The 19,360-nt window shown below is 38.4% G+C and overlaps 1 protein-coding gene across 1 annotated transcript in view; it reads right to left on the bottom strand.

Moving 5' to 3' along the window:
- MYCBP2 (MYC binding protein 2, E3 ubiquitin protein ligase) overlaps positions 1-19,360 on the bottom strand; it is a 365,677-nt gene that overhangs the window by 296,394 nt on the left and 49,923 nt on the right. The window contains exon 3 of the mRNA XM_006832026.1: positions 7,494-7,709. Within this exon, the coding sequence (XP_006832089.1) occupies positions 7,494-7,709 (216 nt within the window). The remainder of the gene's footprint in view (positions 1-7,493; positions 7,710-19,360) is intronic.

The raw sequence follows: 19,360 nt of genomic DNA, 5'->3' as shown, positions 1-19,360 counted from the left end.
CAACAATTGTGAGGTTGGCCCAGAACCGGGTAGTGTTTCGTTCTGTTGTACATATAGGGTCGCTATGAATCAGTATCGACTCAATGGCAATTAACAACAACAATATGTGTATTGTTGTTGTTAAGTACCATCGAATCAGTTCTGACTCAGAGCGACCCTGTATAGGGTTCTCAAGGAGCAACCGGTGAACTTGAGCTACCAACCAAACTGACTTTGCAATCCAGTGCATTAACCCACCGTGCCACACCAAGAATCATACTTAGCTATCAATTATTAAGATAAGAAACAAAGATGTTCTGAAATAAGCCTGTTTAATAGATCTGGCTGAGTAACGGGTATTTTGTCTGAAGTACAATGCTGTCTGTGATAGGGTTCTCATATCCATAGGTTAATATCCATAACCCACATAGAAGATCAGTTAATACCACTGTGGTTCAAATTTATGCACCAACTACTAAAGGCAATGATGATAAAATTGTAGATTTCTACCAACTTCTTTAGTTTGAAATTGATCAAACATACAATCAAGACACATTGATAATTACAGGTGATTGGAATGTAAAAGTTGGAAACAAAGAGCAAGAATCAATACGTGGAAAACATGGCTGGAGATTACATGACAAAACTCTGCAAGACCGATGATTTATTCATTGCAAATGTCTTTTATTAAAAGAAAGAAAAACCCAAAATAGATGTCAGACGAGACTCTGAAACTCACTCTTGAGTATACAGAATCTAAAGCAAATGGAAGAAAGTAGGAAATTAAATAGCTGAATCAAAAATGTCAAAGGGCAGCTGAAGAAAACAAAGTGAAGCATTATAAAGAAATGTGCAAAGACCTGGAGTTAAAAATCCAAAAGCGCAGAACCTGCTCAGCATTTCTCAAGCTGAATGAAATGAAGAAAAAATTCATGCCTCAACTTGAAATACTGAAGGATTTCATGGGCAAACTATTGAATGACACTGGAAATATCAAAAGAAGATGGAAAGAATACATACAGTCGTTGGACCAAAAATAATTGGTCGATGTTCAATCATTTTAAGAGGTACCATATAATGAAGAACCAATGATACTGAAAGAAGAAGTCCAAGTAGCACTGAAGGCATTGGCGAAACAAAACAAAACAAGGCTCCAGAAATTGATGGACTACAAACTGAAGTGTTTCAATAAACTGATGCAGCACTTCTATGTCAAGAAACATGGAAGACAGCTACCTGGCCAATTAATTAGAAGAGATCCATATTTGTGTCCATTCTAAACAAAGGTGACTCACCAGAAGGCAAAAATTACCTAACAATACCATCAATATGTATGCAAATAATATTTAGCTGGTGATTAAAAATTATTGCAGTAGCACATCAACAGGGAACTGCCAAAAATTCAAGATGAATTCAGAAGAGGACCTGGAACGAGGGATAGCACTGCTGATATCATAAAGATCCTGGCTAAAAGCAGAGAATACCAGAAATAAGTTTACCTGTACTTTTTTGACAATGCAAAGGCATTTAACTGTGTGGATCATAAGAAAGTAGGGATAACATGGGGAAGAATGGATACCCAGAACACTTCATTATGCCCATTAGGAATCTGTACATAGACCACTGTTAGACCAGAACAAGGTAATACCATTTGGTTTAGAATCACAAAAGATGTGCATTTGAGTTGTATATTGTCATCATGCTTATTCAGTCTATATGCTGAGCAAATAATCTAAGAAACTGGGTGATAATAATCAGAACGTGGCATCACTATTTGAGGAAGACTCATTAACAACCTGCCATCTGCAGATAACACAATCTTGCTTGCTGAAAGTGAAGACGACTTAAAATACTTACTAATGAACATCGAAGAGCACAGCCTTAAATATGGATTGCATCTCAATACAAAGCAAACAAAAATCCTCACCAACCAACAACATCCATATAAATGGAAAAAAGATTGAAGCTGTCAAAGACTTCATTTTGCTAAGATTCACAATCAACACTCAAGGAAGCAACAACCAAGAAATCAAACAATGTATTGTGTTTGGCAAATCTGCTGCACAAGACCTCTTTAAAGTGTTGAAGCACCTTTAAAGACAGCAGTTTGAGAACTAAGGTGCACCTGACCCAAGCCATGGTATTTTCAATTGCCTCTCATGCATGTGAAAGTTGGACAATGAATATGGAAGAGTAAGGAAGAATCAATTCACTTGAATTATAGTGTGGGAAAGAATCGTGAAAGTACTGTGGACTCTCAGAAGAACAAACAAATCTGTATTGGAAGTGTAGCCAAAATCCTCCTTGGAAGGGAGGATGGCAAGACTTCCTCTCTCAGACTTTGGACATATTATCAGGAGGAACCAGTCCCTGGGGAAGAATATCATGTTTAGTAAAGTGGAAAAAGAAGAAGATTCCCCCAGTGACACAATGGCAGCAACAATGGTCTTAAACACAACAATTCTAACGATGACCTAAGACTGGGAAGTATTTCTTTTTGTTGTGCACAGGGTCACTATGAGTTGGAACTGACTCCAAAGCACCTAAAAACAACAACATGGAGGCCGTATGAATCCCTGAAATTATTGCCTTAGATAATCTTTAAACCTTAAAACAAAAATAGCACCCGAAGTCTTCTTAAAAGTCAAACAATGGTTTAGTATAACTAATAAAGAATGTCTATTTTGATCTTGAAGTCCTGGTATGGCACTGTAGGATAGGGACTGGACTACTAACCACAGTAGTGGCTAAAACCCACCAGCAGCAGCGCCTAGGAAGCTACAGACAGGGTCACTATGAGTGGAAAATGACTCAACAGCACTTAACAAGAACAATGTTGAGCACTGTGCTCTTTTAAGATTTCATTTATAAGAACAGCTGAAAGATTAGATAATAACTTTAGGAGATATTCAAATTTTTTAATGGGGAGTACAGCTCAGAAATGGAGGGTGAGAACGGCAATACAGATTGAAGAATGTAACTAATCTCCTTGAATTGTACATGTAGAATCTGCTGAATTGGTGTTTGTTTTGCCGTGTATATTCTCAGTAACAACAAAAATAAAGCTAATTTTTTATATTATGCAGAAATAAAACTTAGAAAGTTTATATTTCCAGGACCTGGAAATCAGATTATGAAAAGACAGTTCCAACTGTGTAAAAAATCCAGTGGGAAGGGCAGTAAAAACCAATACAGAAACACTAAGGCAGGAGTAAGAAAGCTGCTTTACAAATTATCAACAATTACTAACCCATAAAACACAAACTGACCATCAAGGTCTACATAAAACTCAAATTTGATCTAACTTCTAAACATCAAGAGTAAGGGAAAAGCAGAATTGAAATGCTATTTCTACAAAATCAAATGGCTTACTCATGAGGGGAAAAAAAAATAGAAACCTCAGTGAAGGAAGAAGAGGGGCAGTCACGCTTAGAGAAAGGGAGAGACAGCAAAGAAAAAGAAGAAAACCAAGAAAAATGACAGCAACAATTGGGGTACAGACAAAAAGAGTGGAAAGAAAATGCCAGCATTTCTCAGCTGACCTCAAATTCCCAACACCTCAAAAGCCCCCTCTCTTCTTTGTACCAGTCCTTCATGTCTTATAAACAGCTGCCAAAAACCTCACCTGGAAGATTTCCTCTCCAGAGCCAATGTCCCAACCCATGCCCCAACTCAGACTCCCTCTTTATAAAGGGATCTCATTGCTTCTCTCTCTCTCTTCATATATGTCTTTCATCACATGATCTCACTGATTCTCCAAAAGTTTTCTTTACTTCAACATAAAGTATTTAATAAATTTAAATGTTCCTTGAAAAGTAACTTAAATTCCTAACAGTTACACATTTTCTTATTTGTACTTACCCTGACATTTGTAATTACAGCCATTATTTACTGAGCAGTTACAATATCCCAGGAACTGTTCTTCCAAGCATTTGACATCCATTGACTCAATCAATCTACATTAAACTTTATGAGGTACGTGCTTGTGATGGTGGTGATGGTGGTGGTGGTGATGGAGAGATGGTGGTGGCAATAGTGGTGTGCCATGGAGTAGGTTCTGACTCAACCCGCATGGGTTTCCGAGACTGTAAATCTTTACGGAAGCAGAAAGCCATAGCTTTCTCCCGCGAATGACTGGTAGTTTCAAACTGTTGACTTTGAGGTTGGCAGCCTGACTCATAACCACTTCATTACCTGAGCTCCTTATGAGATATAAAATGAGTATCCCCATTTTATGGGTGTAACTGCAGCACAGAGAAATCAAATAATTTTCCCAGAATCATACTAAGTTTTTTTGTGCGCATTTCTTTTTCTCTTTGGAAGTATTTGAACCCATAAGGAGCCTTGAGGGAGTGCAGTTGTTCTCTGAAGGATAAGCACTGGACTGCTAATAACAGAGTAGGAGGAGGTTCAAGATCAGAAACTTGAAGGGAAAAGATGAGGCTTTCTGCCCCCACAAAGATTTACAGCCTCAGAAACCCAACACAGGGTTGCTATGAGTTGGAACCGACTCGACGGCACACAACACAACAACAAGGAACCTTGGTGGTGCAGCAGATAACTAACCAAAAAGTTTGTGGTACAAACCCACCCAGAGCTTCCATAAGGGTTTTTTCCACAAGAAAACCCTACAAGTCAGTTCTACTCAGTCACATGGGGTTACTATGAGTCAGAATTGAATCAATGGCACATAACACCATGAACACAAGCAGTTTGATTCCACATAACCCAAGTTCTTAACTGCTGTACTGTCTTCCAGTGGGTCAGGTACATGGATTTAAAAAATAATACAAAAAAAAAAAAGGGTGCCTCATTATTATTTATTTGTATTATTTGATTTTCTTTGAAATATGCCCTTTAGTGATACTTTTTACTCTATGTTTGTTCTGTGCTGATGATGCTGAGTAATATTGTCTAAAGAATGACATCTGATAACTTATTTCTTCAATATTTACTTATGCTAATATTTTGTAACAAACCAAGAATCTGTTTTCTTGATTGTGTAGTATCTTTTCATTTGAACCATGGTTTATTGTTTAAAATCTACATGTCTGTACAAAAGATTTATTTGTTTTTTTATTTTCCATCCCAATACTAAATTTCAACAGGATGATACTACAGTACAGTATGACTCCCCCATGCTTAGAATGATATGCTTATCAAGAATATATTAAGTCCTGTAGCCTCACATTGTAACCTATGTAACTTTTTTCTTAAGCACTCTAATAAACATAAGAAATCACAATCAGAGACCATGATCTCTACCAGGAGGGACATAAAAGAAAAAGATACGCTTGTTTGTTTTAACTTGAATAGAAACTTGTAGAATATGAGCAAGAAGGGAAGGAGAGAAGGATCCCAATTCTAAAACTGAAAGAAATAAGGGTACTTGAAGATGGTTGCTAAGAAAGTGGAGAAAGCTCACAAAACTCTATGAAATAAAAGGCAAGCCATTTGCTGAGAATAAGCTAAGGACCTACCTGACAGTATGATTAAGGATAGTTGTGCACTTAGGAGTAATCCACACTTAACTCACTGCCATTGAGTCAATTCGACCCAGAACAACCCTATTAGGGTTTGTTGTTACTAGTGTCATTGAGTCACTTCTAACTCATAGCAATGCTACATAGGGTTCCCAAGGAGCAGCTGGTGGGTTGGAACTGTTGACCCTGTAGTTCATTTATGAGACTATAAATCTGTATTGGAGCAGACAGCCTCATCTTTGTCCCAAGAAGTGGCTGTTGGGTATGAACAGCCAGCCCTGTGGTTAACAGCCCACAACCCCACAGTGTCACAGGGTTTCACACTTAAAAATAGCTACCAGAAAAGTGGAAGAGAATTCAAACCAAGAAATCAAACAAGTAACCTCGATCCTGTCTATGCTACTATTTACAAAAAGTGAAACATAGTCACGCATTTTGTTTATGAGTATGTATATATATACATATAGTTTTCAAAGAATGGTTTTATCAGTTTATTAAAAAGGGAAGCTATAGGAATCATTTATGATAAAGAAATAATTTTAAATATATTTAGAAAAAAACAATATGCATTAATCAGTTATGATAATTAAAGTTTCAAAATTGCCTGTATTTTCACCTATTCTTCTGTTACAACTACTGCAAACAAAAAAACATTAAATTACATATAAAATAACTTTATTATCTTAAAATATACAATATGTAACAGAATATAGAGCACATTAAGAATAGTTTGTTCTAGACAGGGATGGGCAACTTGGACATTGGCTACTCAAAATGGGGGCGTCTACACAGACAAGAAGTGACTGGCTTACAAGCTTTCAAGAGGGAGCCAAGATCCAGAGGACATGGAGGAAGGTAGAATCTCCACAGAGTAGTATCCAATTTGTCTGGGTGGGGGTAATGAAAGGAGATGGGGATAGGTAGGTCCCTTGTGGTACAATGGTGAATAATTGTTATCAGGATTGACTGTGAGGGTTGGAAATGTAAAGGTAGATGTTTTGTAGCAAAAGGAAAGGAGTGATTGACTTTGTAGTCCAGAAACGGAGGTCCCTGGGAGCATCAAGGGAGAAGAGCGGAGTGTGGAGCCCTACCCAGATAAGCAGTGATGCAACAGATGGAGGCAGAGATGATGACGTGGAGAGACGGAGTGGCTGGGATCTTTAGACTCAGAGGGGGAGAGGGGCTGTGTGCTGACGGCCAGGGGGCAGGCTTGCAGGCAACCAACACTGTGGTTGGTTGATGATGCATGGAGGGGATTGTAACCATGGCAATGTAATGATATACTATAGGATGAATGTAAAGCCAATGTTCTCCCATGTAAACTATCACATAATTCACAATAAAATATTAAAAAAAAAAAAGTTTGTTCTGCTACAATGTATATTTCTACAATACCAATTAGTTTACATGCTTCCAGTAAATAAGACAGTGAGTTAAGAATAATATATAAGTTCTGTGGGTTTATATGTCATTTTTTCCTAGCAAAGAGAGCCAAAATAGCAAGAGTACAATTATAACCTCAGGCAGCAAAGGGACTAGCTTTCTGTTCAGCTGCGGCACAGTGAAGAGCCCTTCTACTTCTATGTCAAGAAAAAACATTGTATTTATGTTACCAGGGCTCCCCACCTCAGGTGAGCACCCCCAACTTTGTACGGCTCTTGGCTTGTGACAATTTGTACTTCCTTCCATATCCACCTCAATGGCAGCCCACAGACTGACAGTTCCACTTCCATTTGCAATGGCGTCTCACCTGCACGCCACAGTAGCCACTCTACTGCTCTTGTACATTATTAATGTCCCCTGTAACCGACTCAACCCACTCATCACCCTGCAGGGCCCTTCTAAGTACTCCCCACTGAGATACCATTATTTGCTTTGTAAATACTCCAATTATAAAATGGCAAAAATCTGTCCTGATCTACCTCAGGCCTATTTTTACCCATGGCCCTATTATTTTGATGGAAAGCAAAGTATTTTAGCTGCACACACACATCCACACTTAAATTCCCATCTAAGAAGTCAGAGACCTACCTTTGGAAGCTTGATAAGGGGCTCTTTGGATTCCTCCTCTTCATCACTATCAGACTCTCCACTCTGCACAGAGTTCTTAGATGCAGCTGCCAGAGATGTTTCCTTTTTCTGCCATTCCAGAACGCAATGTCGTACATTGCAGTAAATATTGAAAGCAGAAGGATTGCTATGTAGTTTGATATCTGGTATGATTACGGTATTCTCCAAGTTTTCAGCCTGAAACACAAGATACAATATTTCAATTTCATACTCTTTTCCATCATCAGGCCCCATGTTAAATAACAAAATATTAAAAATTAAATAGGCTGACTTAATAGAAGTTACATACATGACATAATAAAGATTTAACCTACTTCTACTGACCAACTACAGCGTACAACACCTCATAGGGTTTCATAGGCTGCAATGTTGAAGGAGCAAACACCTTTTCTCCTTGAATAGCTAAGCTAATGGGTCTAAACTGCCAACATTTTGATTTGCATCTGAACACTTAACCACTCCACCACTAAGGTTCGTTTCCTTTTTTACTATGTTGTCCGTAAGTGCCATCAAATAATCTGTACTGACTCATGTTGTTGTTGTTGTTTGCTGTGGAGTTGGTTCCGACTCATAACGACCCTGTACTGGGTTTCCGAGACTGTAAATCTTTACGGGAGCAGAAAGCCTCATCTTTCTCCCATGGAATGGCTAGTAGTTTCGAACTGCTGACCTTGCAGCTTGCAGCCCTATTTGTACTGACTCATAGTGACCCTTAATAGGGTTTCTAAGGCTGTAACTCTTTGCAGGAGCAGAAAGCCTAATTTCCTCCCATGGAATGGCTGGTAGTTTCGAACTGCTGACCTTGAGGCTCACAGCCCTATTTATACTGACTCATAGTGACCCTTAATAGGGTTTCCAAGGCTGTAAATCTTTGTGGGAGCAGAAAACCTCATTCTTCTCCTGTAGAGTGGCTGATGGGCTTGAACTGTTTACTTTGTGGTTCACAGTTCAGTGTTTATCCTACAAAGCCCACCACACTCAATATTTTTTTTCTGAGTAACATGGTAGTAACTAACCTGGGGGACATAAACTATTTTGAAAAAAATAATGCAGAATCTATTGTAATACATGTTGTAAAATATCAACATCAACCCTATCTATGTAACACTATGTATGAAAAATAAGTAAAATAGCCCCAAATTATAAGCCCTGGTGTGGCGCTGTAGGATGATGCACTGGACCATAAAGTCAGTTTGAACTGCAAAGTCAGCAGTTCAAACCCACCAGCCGCTTTGTGGAGATCTTATATAGGGTTGCAATGGGTCAGAACCAACTCGATGACACTTAACAACAACAATACACAAAAAGTAATTTGAAATGGATCAGACCTAAACATGAAAGCTAAAACTAAAAAATCTTTAAAGAAAAAAAAAAATCTGTGACCTAGGGGTACACAAAGATTTGTTAAACAGGACATACAATGCATGAAATCATGTAAGAAAACAATTCAATTAATTTGTAATTAGCTCTTGAAAAGTACCATAAGAAAAAAAGAAAAGTCACAAAACAGAAACTATTTGAAATACAGATATCCGACAAAGATCTTATACCTATAATATATAAAGAATTCTTACAAGTCAATAATGAGTCTATTGTGGATATTGGTGTCCCCTGCCGACTACTGTAAAATAGACATTTCTGTATGATAGAATGAATACTGGAAATTGTGTTTGTAAGCCCATTTTCAGCCTATAACTAATTGGATTTGCTAAAAGGGGAGCTAGAATTTACCAAGGGAAACAGATTTCTTGTTAAGCCTTTGTAGAGTTGGTGCCATATGTAGAATCCTAAACCCCATCCAGAACCTTCTGAGTTAGGACATTCCCACTTGAAAAAACATGCAGACCAACCAAGAACTGCTGGGAGACAGAAGATTCTTATTTAAAAAAAAAAAAAAAGACCTGCAGAAAAAAGTGGACTGTTCGAACTTCAAGCAAGCTATTTGCTTTGGCGGCATCAAAGCAAGTAAGTCAGTCTAACAGAGAAAACCTCTTTCTAGGACTAAAAGTTAAAGTGAACCAGTGGTCAATCTAGTATGCTCACTGGTCACTACCTGAGTCTACTTGTTAGTGGAAGTGGGAGAATTGTAGCAATGAAGGCATGGGCTGAGTTTGGCCATGTTCCATTGACAGCCATTGACCTTGAGAAAACAGAGAGAAGAAGAAGGGCTGATTGGCCTAAAGTTTAGGGATATGTGTGAATTCCTAAGACCATAGGCACTGACCTAGCCACTGGAGTCTAGAGCTGAGAGTGAAGTGGCCAGCTAATCTAATGTGAAAGGAAGTGTACATGAACTCCCAAACTTGCAGTAGTACCCATATGATCTAGATTGGATGGTTAGCAGACCAGAACTTGACCAGATGAAGATAAAAATGTTTGACACTGTGAGCAACTATAAATTACTACAATTTGATGAGCTATTTTTTATGCTTATGGATGCAACTGCTCAAAATTCCAACGAGAATGTAAGGATTCTTCATATCAAGGAATAAGCTTCTTTCCTCAGTGTACTGGGTTGACTGTTGTTGTTGCTGTTAAGTGCTGTTGAGTCAGTTCCAACTTACAGCAGCCCTGAATAGGATTTCTGAAGAGTGGCTGGTGGGTTTGAGATGCCACCTTGTGGTTCATATCAACCTTGTGGTCCAGTGGGTGATTTAGACATTGGCTATTAAAAAGGGGAAGGGGTTGGCTATAAAGGCATGGAGTGGCTGGCTTACAAGCTTTCATGAGCCTGCTTAGTTTCAGAATAAGTGGGGGGTAAGGTAGAATCCCCACTGAATTGTTTTCCTCTTTTCCAGATGGATCTGGTGAAAGGGGGTAAGGGGTGATAATGATAGGGTTTTATGATTCAATTATGAGTAATTGTTAGCAAGATTAACTGTGATTGTCACAACTGTAATTGTAGAAGATGTGTAACTAAAGGAGGAAATAGTAAATCTTTCATTTCAAGAACAGAAAATCCTAGGACCATTATGAAGGAAGATTATGAGTGGAGCGTGAGCTCCTACCTAGGAAAGTGGCAACCACAGAGCTGGTGGCAGAGGCAGTGGCATGGAGAGACAGAGCAGTTGCAGGCTCCAAGACCATAGAATGAGTGAGGCTATGTGTCTACAGGCAGGAAGCTGACTTGCAGAATGTGTCCTTTGGACGTTTAAATGAATATGTATTTTATTTTATATGTGAACATCAAACGTTTTTGCTTAGTTCAGTTGTGAAAGATAAGATGTAAATGGGGAGCCCCAGGGAAGAAGCAGAATAACTGTTGTTGCAGGGAAGGGAGTGTAATCATTGTGATGAAACAAAGTGTGTAGTTTGTTGAATATAAAACTGATGATCTTGTTTCCAAACCTTCACTCAATTCATAATAAAAAGTTGAAAAAAATAAGGGGGGTGGGGGGAGCCATGAGTCTTGTGAGTCCTTTTGGATAAACACAAAAGTAAAAACCACTTAATTATCTCATCCATACGTATTTACTCCCCAAATATAAATTGTATATATACATATGCAAAGACTAGTAAACAAATGTCCATAGCAGTTTTATTTGTAATAGCCATAAACTGGAAATAATTAAATTGTTCATCAGCAGGTGAATGGATCAACAACAAATTATGGTCTACCAAATAACAAGATACCAAATATTATTATTAAGCCCTGTGTGGTTCTGTAGGATAAGCATTGGACTGAAAGGACGGTTGAACTGCAAGGTCAGCAGTTCAAACTGGTCAGTCACTCCTCAGAAACCCTACAAAGGGTTACTATGAGTCAGAACCAACTTGATGGCACTTAACACAACAACAAATAGCAAAAAATCTAGAACCGACATTTACAATATGGACACAAGTCAATATCATGCTGAGAGAAATAAACTACAGTACATATTAAATAATCACATTTATGTGAAGTCATAAAAATAATCTATACTGGCAGAAAGTACATCTAACCCTGTTTAGAGTCAGAGTTGCAAAGAGCAATGAAATGCAGAGGAAGATGAGGAAACTCCCGGGGATGATGGAAATGTCTGGACTTTGATTTCTAATAGTGGTTTCATGAGTGTATCTACCTTTCAAAATTCGCTGATTTGTACACTTTAAATACCTGTATCAAGCTCTGCAGTTAAAAAAATCTGACCTAACACTGATTCATTTGGTAGCAGAATATTGAGGATTTTTCCTGTTAAGGGATTTTACTTCTCTTGTATGGAAATGAGGCCATATGCTGGAGGGCAGGATATATTATACACTTGAGAAGAGTAACAAAATGTTCGAAATAGGAGAGACAGAAGTTCATTGTCCAACTTTAACATGCACATGAGACAACTGAAAATACCAAGGCCTAGATCGGGGGCATCTTAATCCTCAGACTGGTATCTTTGCTCTCTAACACTTTAAAAAAGTATTTTTCAAAAGATTTCCCTATTGCAATAAATAAGTCATTTATTTATTCACTGTTGCTTCTATGAGTGCTGATGGTGGATCCAAGCAAAATGAAGTATTTGAGAACTTCAATCTTTTCTTCATTTATCATGATGTCATTTACTGAGGATTCTGTTTTCTTTACATCAAGGTACAATCCACACTGAAATACTATAATTGTTTGCCGTCTAGTTGGTTCCAAGTCTAGTTGGTTCCAACAAATATCAACTCCGTCAAGGATTTCCTAAAGCAGCTGGTGGATTTTAACTGCTGACCGTGCAGTAAACAATCCACTGCTTATCTTACAGCACCAGTCCTGTTGTTAATTTAGTGCCACCAAGTGGGTTCCAACTCACAGTAACCTTTTATAAGATTTTCAAGGGGCGGCTGCTAGATTTGAACTACCAATCTTGCAGTTAGCAGTCCAGTGCTTTTCCTACAGTGCCACACACAGGACTCCCAAGCTAGATTAAGATAATTCTGTAATTCTCCATCTAGCTGAGTCCTGGTGTGGTGCTGTGGATTGATGCGCTAGACTGCAAAGCCGTTTGAACTGCAAGGTAGGCAGTTTAAGTTCACCAACTGCTCCTTGGAAACCCTATACTGGGTCGCTATGGGTCGGAATCGACTCAACAGCACTGAACAACAACAAAACATCAGCTGTTAGACAAGAATTTAGACTTCAACTATTATGGTGGTGGCAGTGTGCCGTGGAGTCAGTTCCTATTCACAGCAACTCTATACAGGGTTTCCGAGGAGCAGCTGGTAAATTCAAACTTCTGACCTTGCAGTTATTAACCCAACTCTACCCACTGCACTACCAGAGCTCCTTCAACTATCTGTGTGACCCTTTCCAAATCAGCCCACCCTATGTTAATATAAATACGCATCAGCTTATAAAAATAAATGCATCTATCAGCCAACTATGAGAGTCAAAATATAACATTTCATTTAGCTCCATGACTTGTAAACTAAGAAACTGGCAGAAGTCAACTTGCTCTTTATCAAAACAGAATAGAACTCAATTAGATTAAGGAAATAAAGATATAAATTGGATAACTTTTTTAAAGCTCTTGAAAGTAGAAAAAAATTACCATTTTTTCTCTTTCTTACACACACACATACACACCACCCTCAAATTATTTGAGTTGTTTAAAGGAATCTGCATAAACCTCTCTCAATCAGAGTAAAATGTGTGTATTATTTAAGGGAAGAATTAAATTATAGAACTAAGCGCATCACTAGCTTTTATCTTAATTTATTCCTAGACTCTGACTTAAAAGTTATTTGTGGTCTTTTTTTTCCTACTTCTTCTATTTATTCATGCCCTCCTCTTTCTCCCTGGCAATCACTAATCTCTTATTCTCAATGGATTTGCTACATATTCAAGATGTTTGATGTAAGTAGGATCACACAATATCTGTTCCTTTGTGTCTACGTTATTCTTTGTATAAGATTTTCAAGGTTCATACATGTGGTGCCATGTATCAGAATTCCTTTCTCTTTACAGCCACATGATACGAATGTAATACACTTTATTTATCCATTCATCTAGTGAAGGGTGCTGGGATTTCACCTTTTAGCCACTGTGAACACTGCTGCAATGAACATTGCTATAAATGACTGAAATACTATTGTCAATGCTAGATAGACACCTAGGAGGGCTGATGAGTCACATGGCATTTCTAAAGAGCTCTGGTAGAGTTGTTGTTGTTGTTGTTAGGTGCCATCGAGTAGGTATTGACTCATAGCAACCCTACGCGCAACAGAATGAAACACTGCCTGGTCCTGAGTCAACCGGACATTTGCTGCTATAATTGAGCCCACTGATGCTGCTTTTTTGCCAATCCATCTCCCTGGAAGTCTTTCTCTTTTTCTTTAACCCTCCACCTTACCAAACATGATATCCCTTCTCCAGCAACTGGTCCCTCCCGACAATATGTCCGAATCTACCAGTTGCTCCCAGGGAGAAAAATGAGGTTTTCTGTTCCTGTATTTAATAGCCTCGGAAACCCTATACAGGGTCGCTATGAGTCGGAACCAAGTGGTGGCACACCACCACCAGCACCACAGTATTTCTGTATTTTAACTCTTTTTAGGAATCACCACACTGTACTCAGCAGCAACTGCACTGTTTTACATTCCCATCAGAAATATACAAATATTCCCATTTCTTCACATACTTCTCAACATCTGTTCTGTGGTCACTGTCTGTACGGTGCCTCTATTCTCTACTTACTTTATCTCTATTTTTTCCTTCCTTCAGGATGCTTTGAGAACAATTTGCTGTTCCTTTTTAGTTTCTCAAGGTATAAAGTTAGATAATAATTTGGGCTTGTAGCTGTTTCCCATATACTTGGGTATATTGTGCTTTCATTTTCTCTCTCGTTTTCTTATGATTCCTTCTTTAATGAACTGGATGTTTAATAGTATGTTGTTTAATTTTTACATTCCAGTTTTCACTTTATTAATGATATCTACTTTCATTTCAGTATGATCAGAGAAAATAGTATGTATAATTTCAATATTTTAAATTAATGAGCCTTGTTTTGCGACCTAACATAACATATATCCTTCAGAACTATCCAAGTACAATGAAGAAGAATGTATATCCTGCAACAGCTGGATTTTTGTTGTTGTTAAGCGCCATCAAGTCAGTTCCAACCAATAGTGACCCTGTATAAGGTTTCCTAGGTGGGAATGATGAACCTTGTAGTTCAAACTTACTATGCAGTCCTGTGCATTAACCTACTGAGCCACACCAGGACTCACTGCAGCTAGGTAGGGTTCTATAAATAAATGTATGTTAGCCCTAGTTGGTGTATGGTGTGTACAGACCTTCTACTGATCATCTTTATGTACTACACTATTATTGCAAAACTATTTCTATATTCAAGTTCTGTCAGTGTTTGCCTCACTATTATGGGGTTCTGCTATTAGGTTCTTATATATTTATAATTCTTATTTCTTCTTGAGGAGCTGATCCTTATTGTCATTTTATAATGTCCTTTGTCTCTGCTGATAGTTTTTAACTTGAAGTCTATTTTGCCTAGTACTAATATAGACACTGATTACTGAAATATGATGAAGCGCACCAGAATACTGTCAGACATAGTGCTGGAAGATGAGCCCCTCAGGTTGGAAGGCACTCAAAATGTGGCTGGAGAAGAGCTGTCTCCTCAAAGTAGAGTTGACGGTGATGATGCGAATGGAGTACAGCCTTCGGGATGCTCATTTGTTGATGGGGCACAACTCAAAACAAAGAGAAACAGCTGTAAACATCCATTCATAATCTGAAAATTGAAAGTATGAAGTATGAATGTATGTAATTTTAAATTGTCAAAAGTGAAATGGAACACATAAACATTGCTATCCTAGGTTGAAGTGGATTAGTATTGGTCATTTGGAATCTGACAATCATATGGTTTACTATGCTAGGAATGAAAAATTGAAGACAAATGGTGTCACATTCATCATTAAAAAAGAACATACCAAAATCTGTCTTGAAATACAACGCTGTTTGTGATAGGATAATATCTGTATGCCTACAATGATGACCACTCAAATACCACTATTATTCAAATTTATGCACCAACCACTAAAGCCAGTGATGATGAAACTGAAGAAATCTACCAACTTCTTCAGTCTAAAATTGATCAAATATGTAAGCAAGATATACTGATAATTACAAGCAATTGGAATATAAAGGTCAGAAATGAAGAGGAAGGATCAGTAATTAGAAAATATGGCCTTGGTGATAGAAATGATACTGGAAATAACATGATAGAAATTTTCAAGACCAATGACTTCTTCAGTGTAAATACCTTGGTTAAATAACATAAAAGGCAATTATACACATGGACCTCAACAAATGGAATACGCAGAAATCAAATTGACTACATCTGTAGAATGTGGAAAAGCTCCAAATCATCAGCTGCAACAAGGCAAGGGCAGACTTTGGACTAGACTGCTCATATGCCAGTTCAGGCTGAAGCTCACAAAAATTAAAACAAGTCAAACAGAGCCAAAATATGGCCTTGAACATATCCCACTTCAATTTAGAGATCGTCTCAAGAACAGATTTGATGCATTAGACATTAAAGACCAAAAGCTAGAAGAGTTATGGGATGACGTCAAGAATATTATACAGGAAGAAAGCAAAAGGTCATTAAGAAGATAAAGATAAGAGGCTAATATCAGGATTGATGTCAGAAGAGACTCTGAAATTTGCTCTCCAGCATAGAGATTGCTAAAGCAAATGGAAGAAATGAGGAAGTAAAAGAGCTGAACAGAAAATTCCCAAGGTCAGCTGAGATAACTGAAGAAAAGAGTCGTCAAGTCTTGACTTGTGGTATTAAAGATTCTATGGGCAAAATACTGACTGACACAGAAAGCATCAAAATAAGATGGATGAAATACACAGAGTCATTGTACCAAAGAGAAATGGTCGATGTTCAACCATCTCATGAAGTAGCATATGATCAAGTGCCAATTATATTATACTGAAGAATTCCAAGGTACACTGAAGGCACTGGCAAAGAATAAGGCACTAGGAATTAATGGAACACATATTCAAATCTTTCAATAAACTGATGCAGCACTGGAGGCATTCACTCACCTATGCCAAGAAATTTAGAAGACAACCACCTGGCAAACTGACTGGAAGAGATCCATATTTGTGCCCACTCCAAAGAGAGGTGACCCAACAGAATGTATATCTCATACTGATAAAATTTTGCTAAAGATAATACAAAACGGCTGCAACTGTACAACTAACTGATTTTCGACAAAGTACCTAAGTATACTGTATGGGGAGTAGATGGTCTCTTCATCAGATGGTGCTGGCAGAATTGGAAAGTGATCTGCAAAAGACTAAAATAAGACCTTTACCTCATGTCCTATACAAAAACCAACTCAGCATGGATTAAAAACCTAAATGTGAATCCCAGAATTACAAAGGCCATCAATGAAAAAATAGGGGAAAATGTGAGGGCTCTAATATAGGGAATACACAGACTACCAAACATTTTGAATATTACACAAAAATAGACAAAATAGATCAATGGGGCATAGAAACCTATGTGCATCAAAAGACTTCAACAAAAGAGTAAAAAGGGAGCCCACAGAATGGGAAAAAAATCTCTTGCAATGACACATCAGACAAGGGACTAATTTCCAAAACATATAGGAACCTACAACACCTCTACAAGAAAAAGACAACCCAATTTAAAAAATCGGCAAAGGACATGAATAGACACTTCACCAAGGAGGAGATCCAGGCAACCAACAAACATATGAAGAAATGTTCATGATCACTAGCCATTGTTGTTGTTAAGTGCCATTGAGTCGACTCAGACCCATAGCAACCCTGTATAGGGTTTCCAAGAAGCAGCTGGTGAGCTTGAACCACTGACTTTCCAGTTCAAACAACTTTGCAGTCTGACACATTAGCCCACAGCACCACACCAGGACTCCCACTAGCCACTAGAGATGCAAATCAAAACAATAATGAGACATCATCTTGTACCAGCAATAACAGCAAAGGTCAAAAAAGTAGAGGACAAACCTATACAAAGAGAATTACCAAAAGAGACTTACAAGAGTGGAAGAACAGATCCCCTCAGGGCAAAGCCCCTTCCAAGAATTAAGACTCAATGGAAATACATGTTTTGATTGATGACCATGCTGGTCACCCATATGGAGAAGTGAGGTAAAAACAGCAATGAAGCTGCAAGCTAAGCCCTTCAATAGATTCGTTCAATAGATTCCTGTGAACCCGGGTGGAGACCTGGTTGGCTAGCAGTGTGGCAAGACCTGGGGACTAGAGTGGAGAGTGAAGCATCCAGCTAATAAGAAGAGAGGGCATATGCACAAGAACACCCACACTTGAAGATAATACCCACTTGACCTGGCTTCAATGACTGGATGATCACAGCTCAATTGGAAGAAGAAAGAAAAGCAAAAAAAGGAGTAATCTGATACAATCAGATGAACCTGACCTACACCTATGGATGCAGTAGCTCAGAAGAGGGAACAAATCTTTACAGCAAGGATCCTTACCCCACCTCCATACACAGATAGTCAGGGATGGGCAGCTTGGACACTGGCTACCCAGAATGGGGGGGGCTTCAAAGGCAACAAGTGACTGGCTTACAAGCTTTCAAGAGGGACTTTAGATCCAGAGGGCATGGAGGAAGGTAGAATCTCCACTGAGTAGTATCCAATCTGTCTAGTCTGGGCTGAGGAAAGGAAATGCGGATAGGTCTCTTGTGATAGAATACTGAATAATTGTTATCAGGACTGATTGTGAGGGTTGGAAATGTAAAGGTAGACATTCTGTAGCAAGGAGGGGCATGACTAACTTTGCAGTCTAAGAGCAGAGGTCCCTGGGACCATCAAGGGAGAACAGCGGAGAACGGGATCCTACCCAGAGAAGCAGTGACGGCAGAGAAGATGACATGGAGAGATGGAGCAGTGGGAACTTTAGACCCAGAGAAGGAGAGGAGCTGTGTTCTGATGACCAGGGGCGCAGGCTTGCAGGGTACACCCTTTGGTTGGTTGATGATGCATGGAGGGGATTGCAACCATGGCAATGAAACGATATACGATAGGATGAATGTAAAACTAATGTTCTCCCATGTAAACTATCACATAATTCACAACAATACATTAAAAAAAGTAGAAGAACATACTATGTTCCTGGATAGGAAGATTCAACATCATGAAAATGCTAATACTACACAAAGCAATATATACATATAATGCAATCCTAATCCAGATTCCAGTGACATTCTTCAAAGAGATGGAAAAGATAATTAAAAACTTTATAAGGAAAGGAAGGAGACCCAGGATAAGCAAAGAAATGCTCAAGAAAAAGAAGGTTGGCAGCCTCTCACAGGCTACAGTGATCAAAACAGCCTGATACTGGTACACAGAAAGATACACTGATCAATGGAACAGAATCAAGAACCTGAAATTAACCCATCCACATACAGCCAACTGATTTTCAACAAAGTGCCTACGTATGTTACATGGGGAGAAGAGAGTCTCTTTAATAGATGGTGTTGGCAGAACTGGAAAGTGATATGCAAAATATTGAAACAAGACCTTTACCTCACACCCTATACAAAAACCAACTCAGTATGGATTAAAGACCTAAATGTGAATCCCAAAATTATGAAAGTCATCAATGAAAAAACAGGGACAAATGTGAGGGCTCTAATACAGGAAATACACAGACAAAAGTAGACATAATAAAAATTAAAAACTTATGTGCATCAAAAGACTTGACCAAAAGAGTAAAAAGGGAACCCACAGAATGGGAAAAAAAAATCTTTTGCAACGACACATCAGACAAGGGACTCATTTCTAAAATATAGGAAACTACAACACCTCTGCAAGAAAAAGACAAATAA

This window comes from Chrysochloris asiatica, unplaced genomic scaffold (assembly GCF_000296735.1).
Source record: "Chrysochloris asiatica unplaced genomic scaffold, ChrAsi1.0 scaffold00005, whole genome shotgun sequence".
NCBI classification, from domain to species: Eukaryota; Metazoa; Chordata; class Mammalia; order Afrosoricida; family Chrysochloridae; genus Chrysochloris; species Chrysochloris asiatica.
The sequence above is the reverse complement of the archived record's forward strand: the minus strand, read 5'-3'. Positions and strand labels throughout refer to the sequence as shown.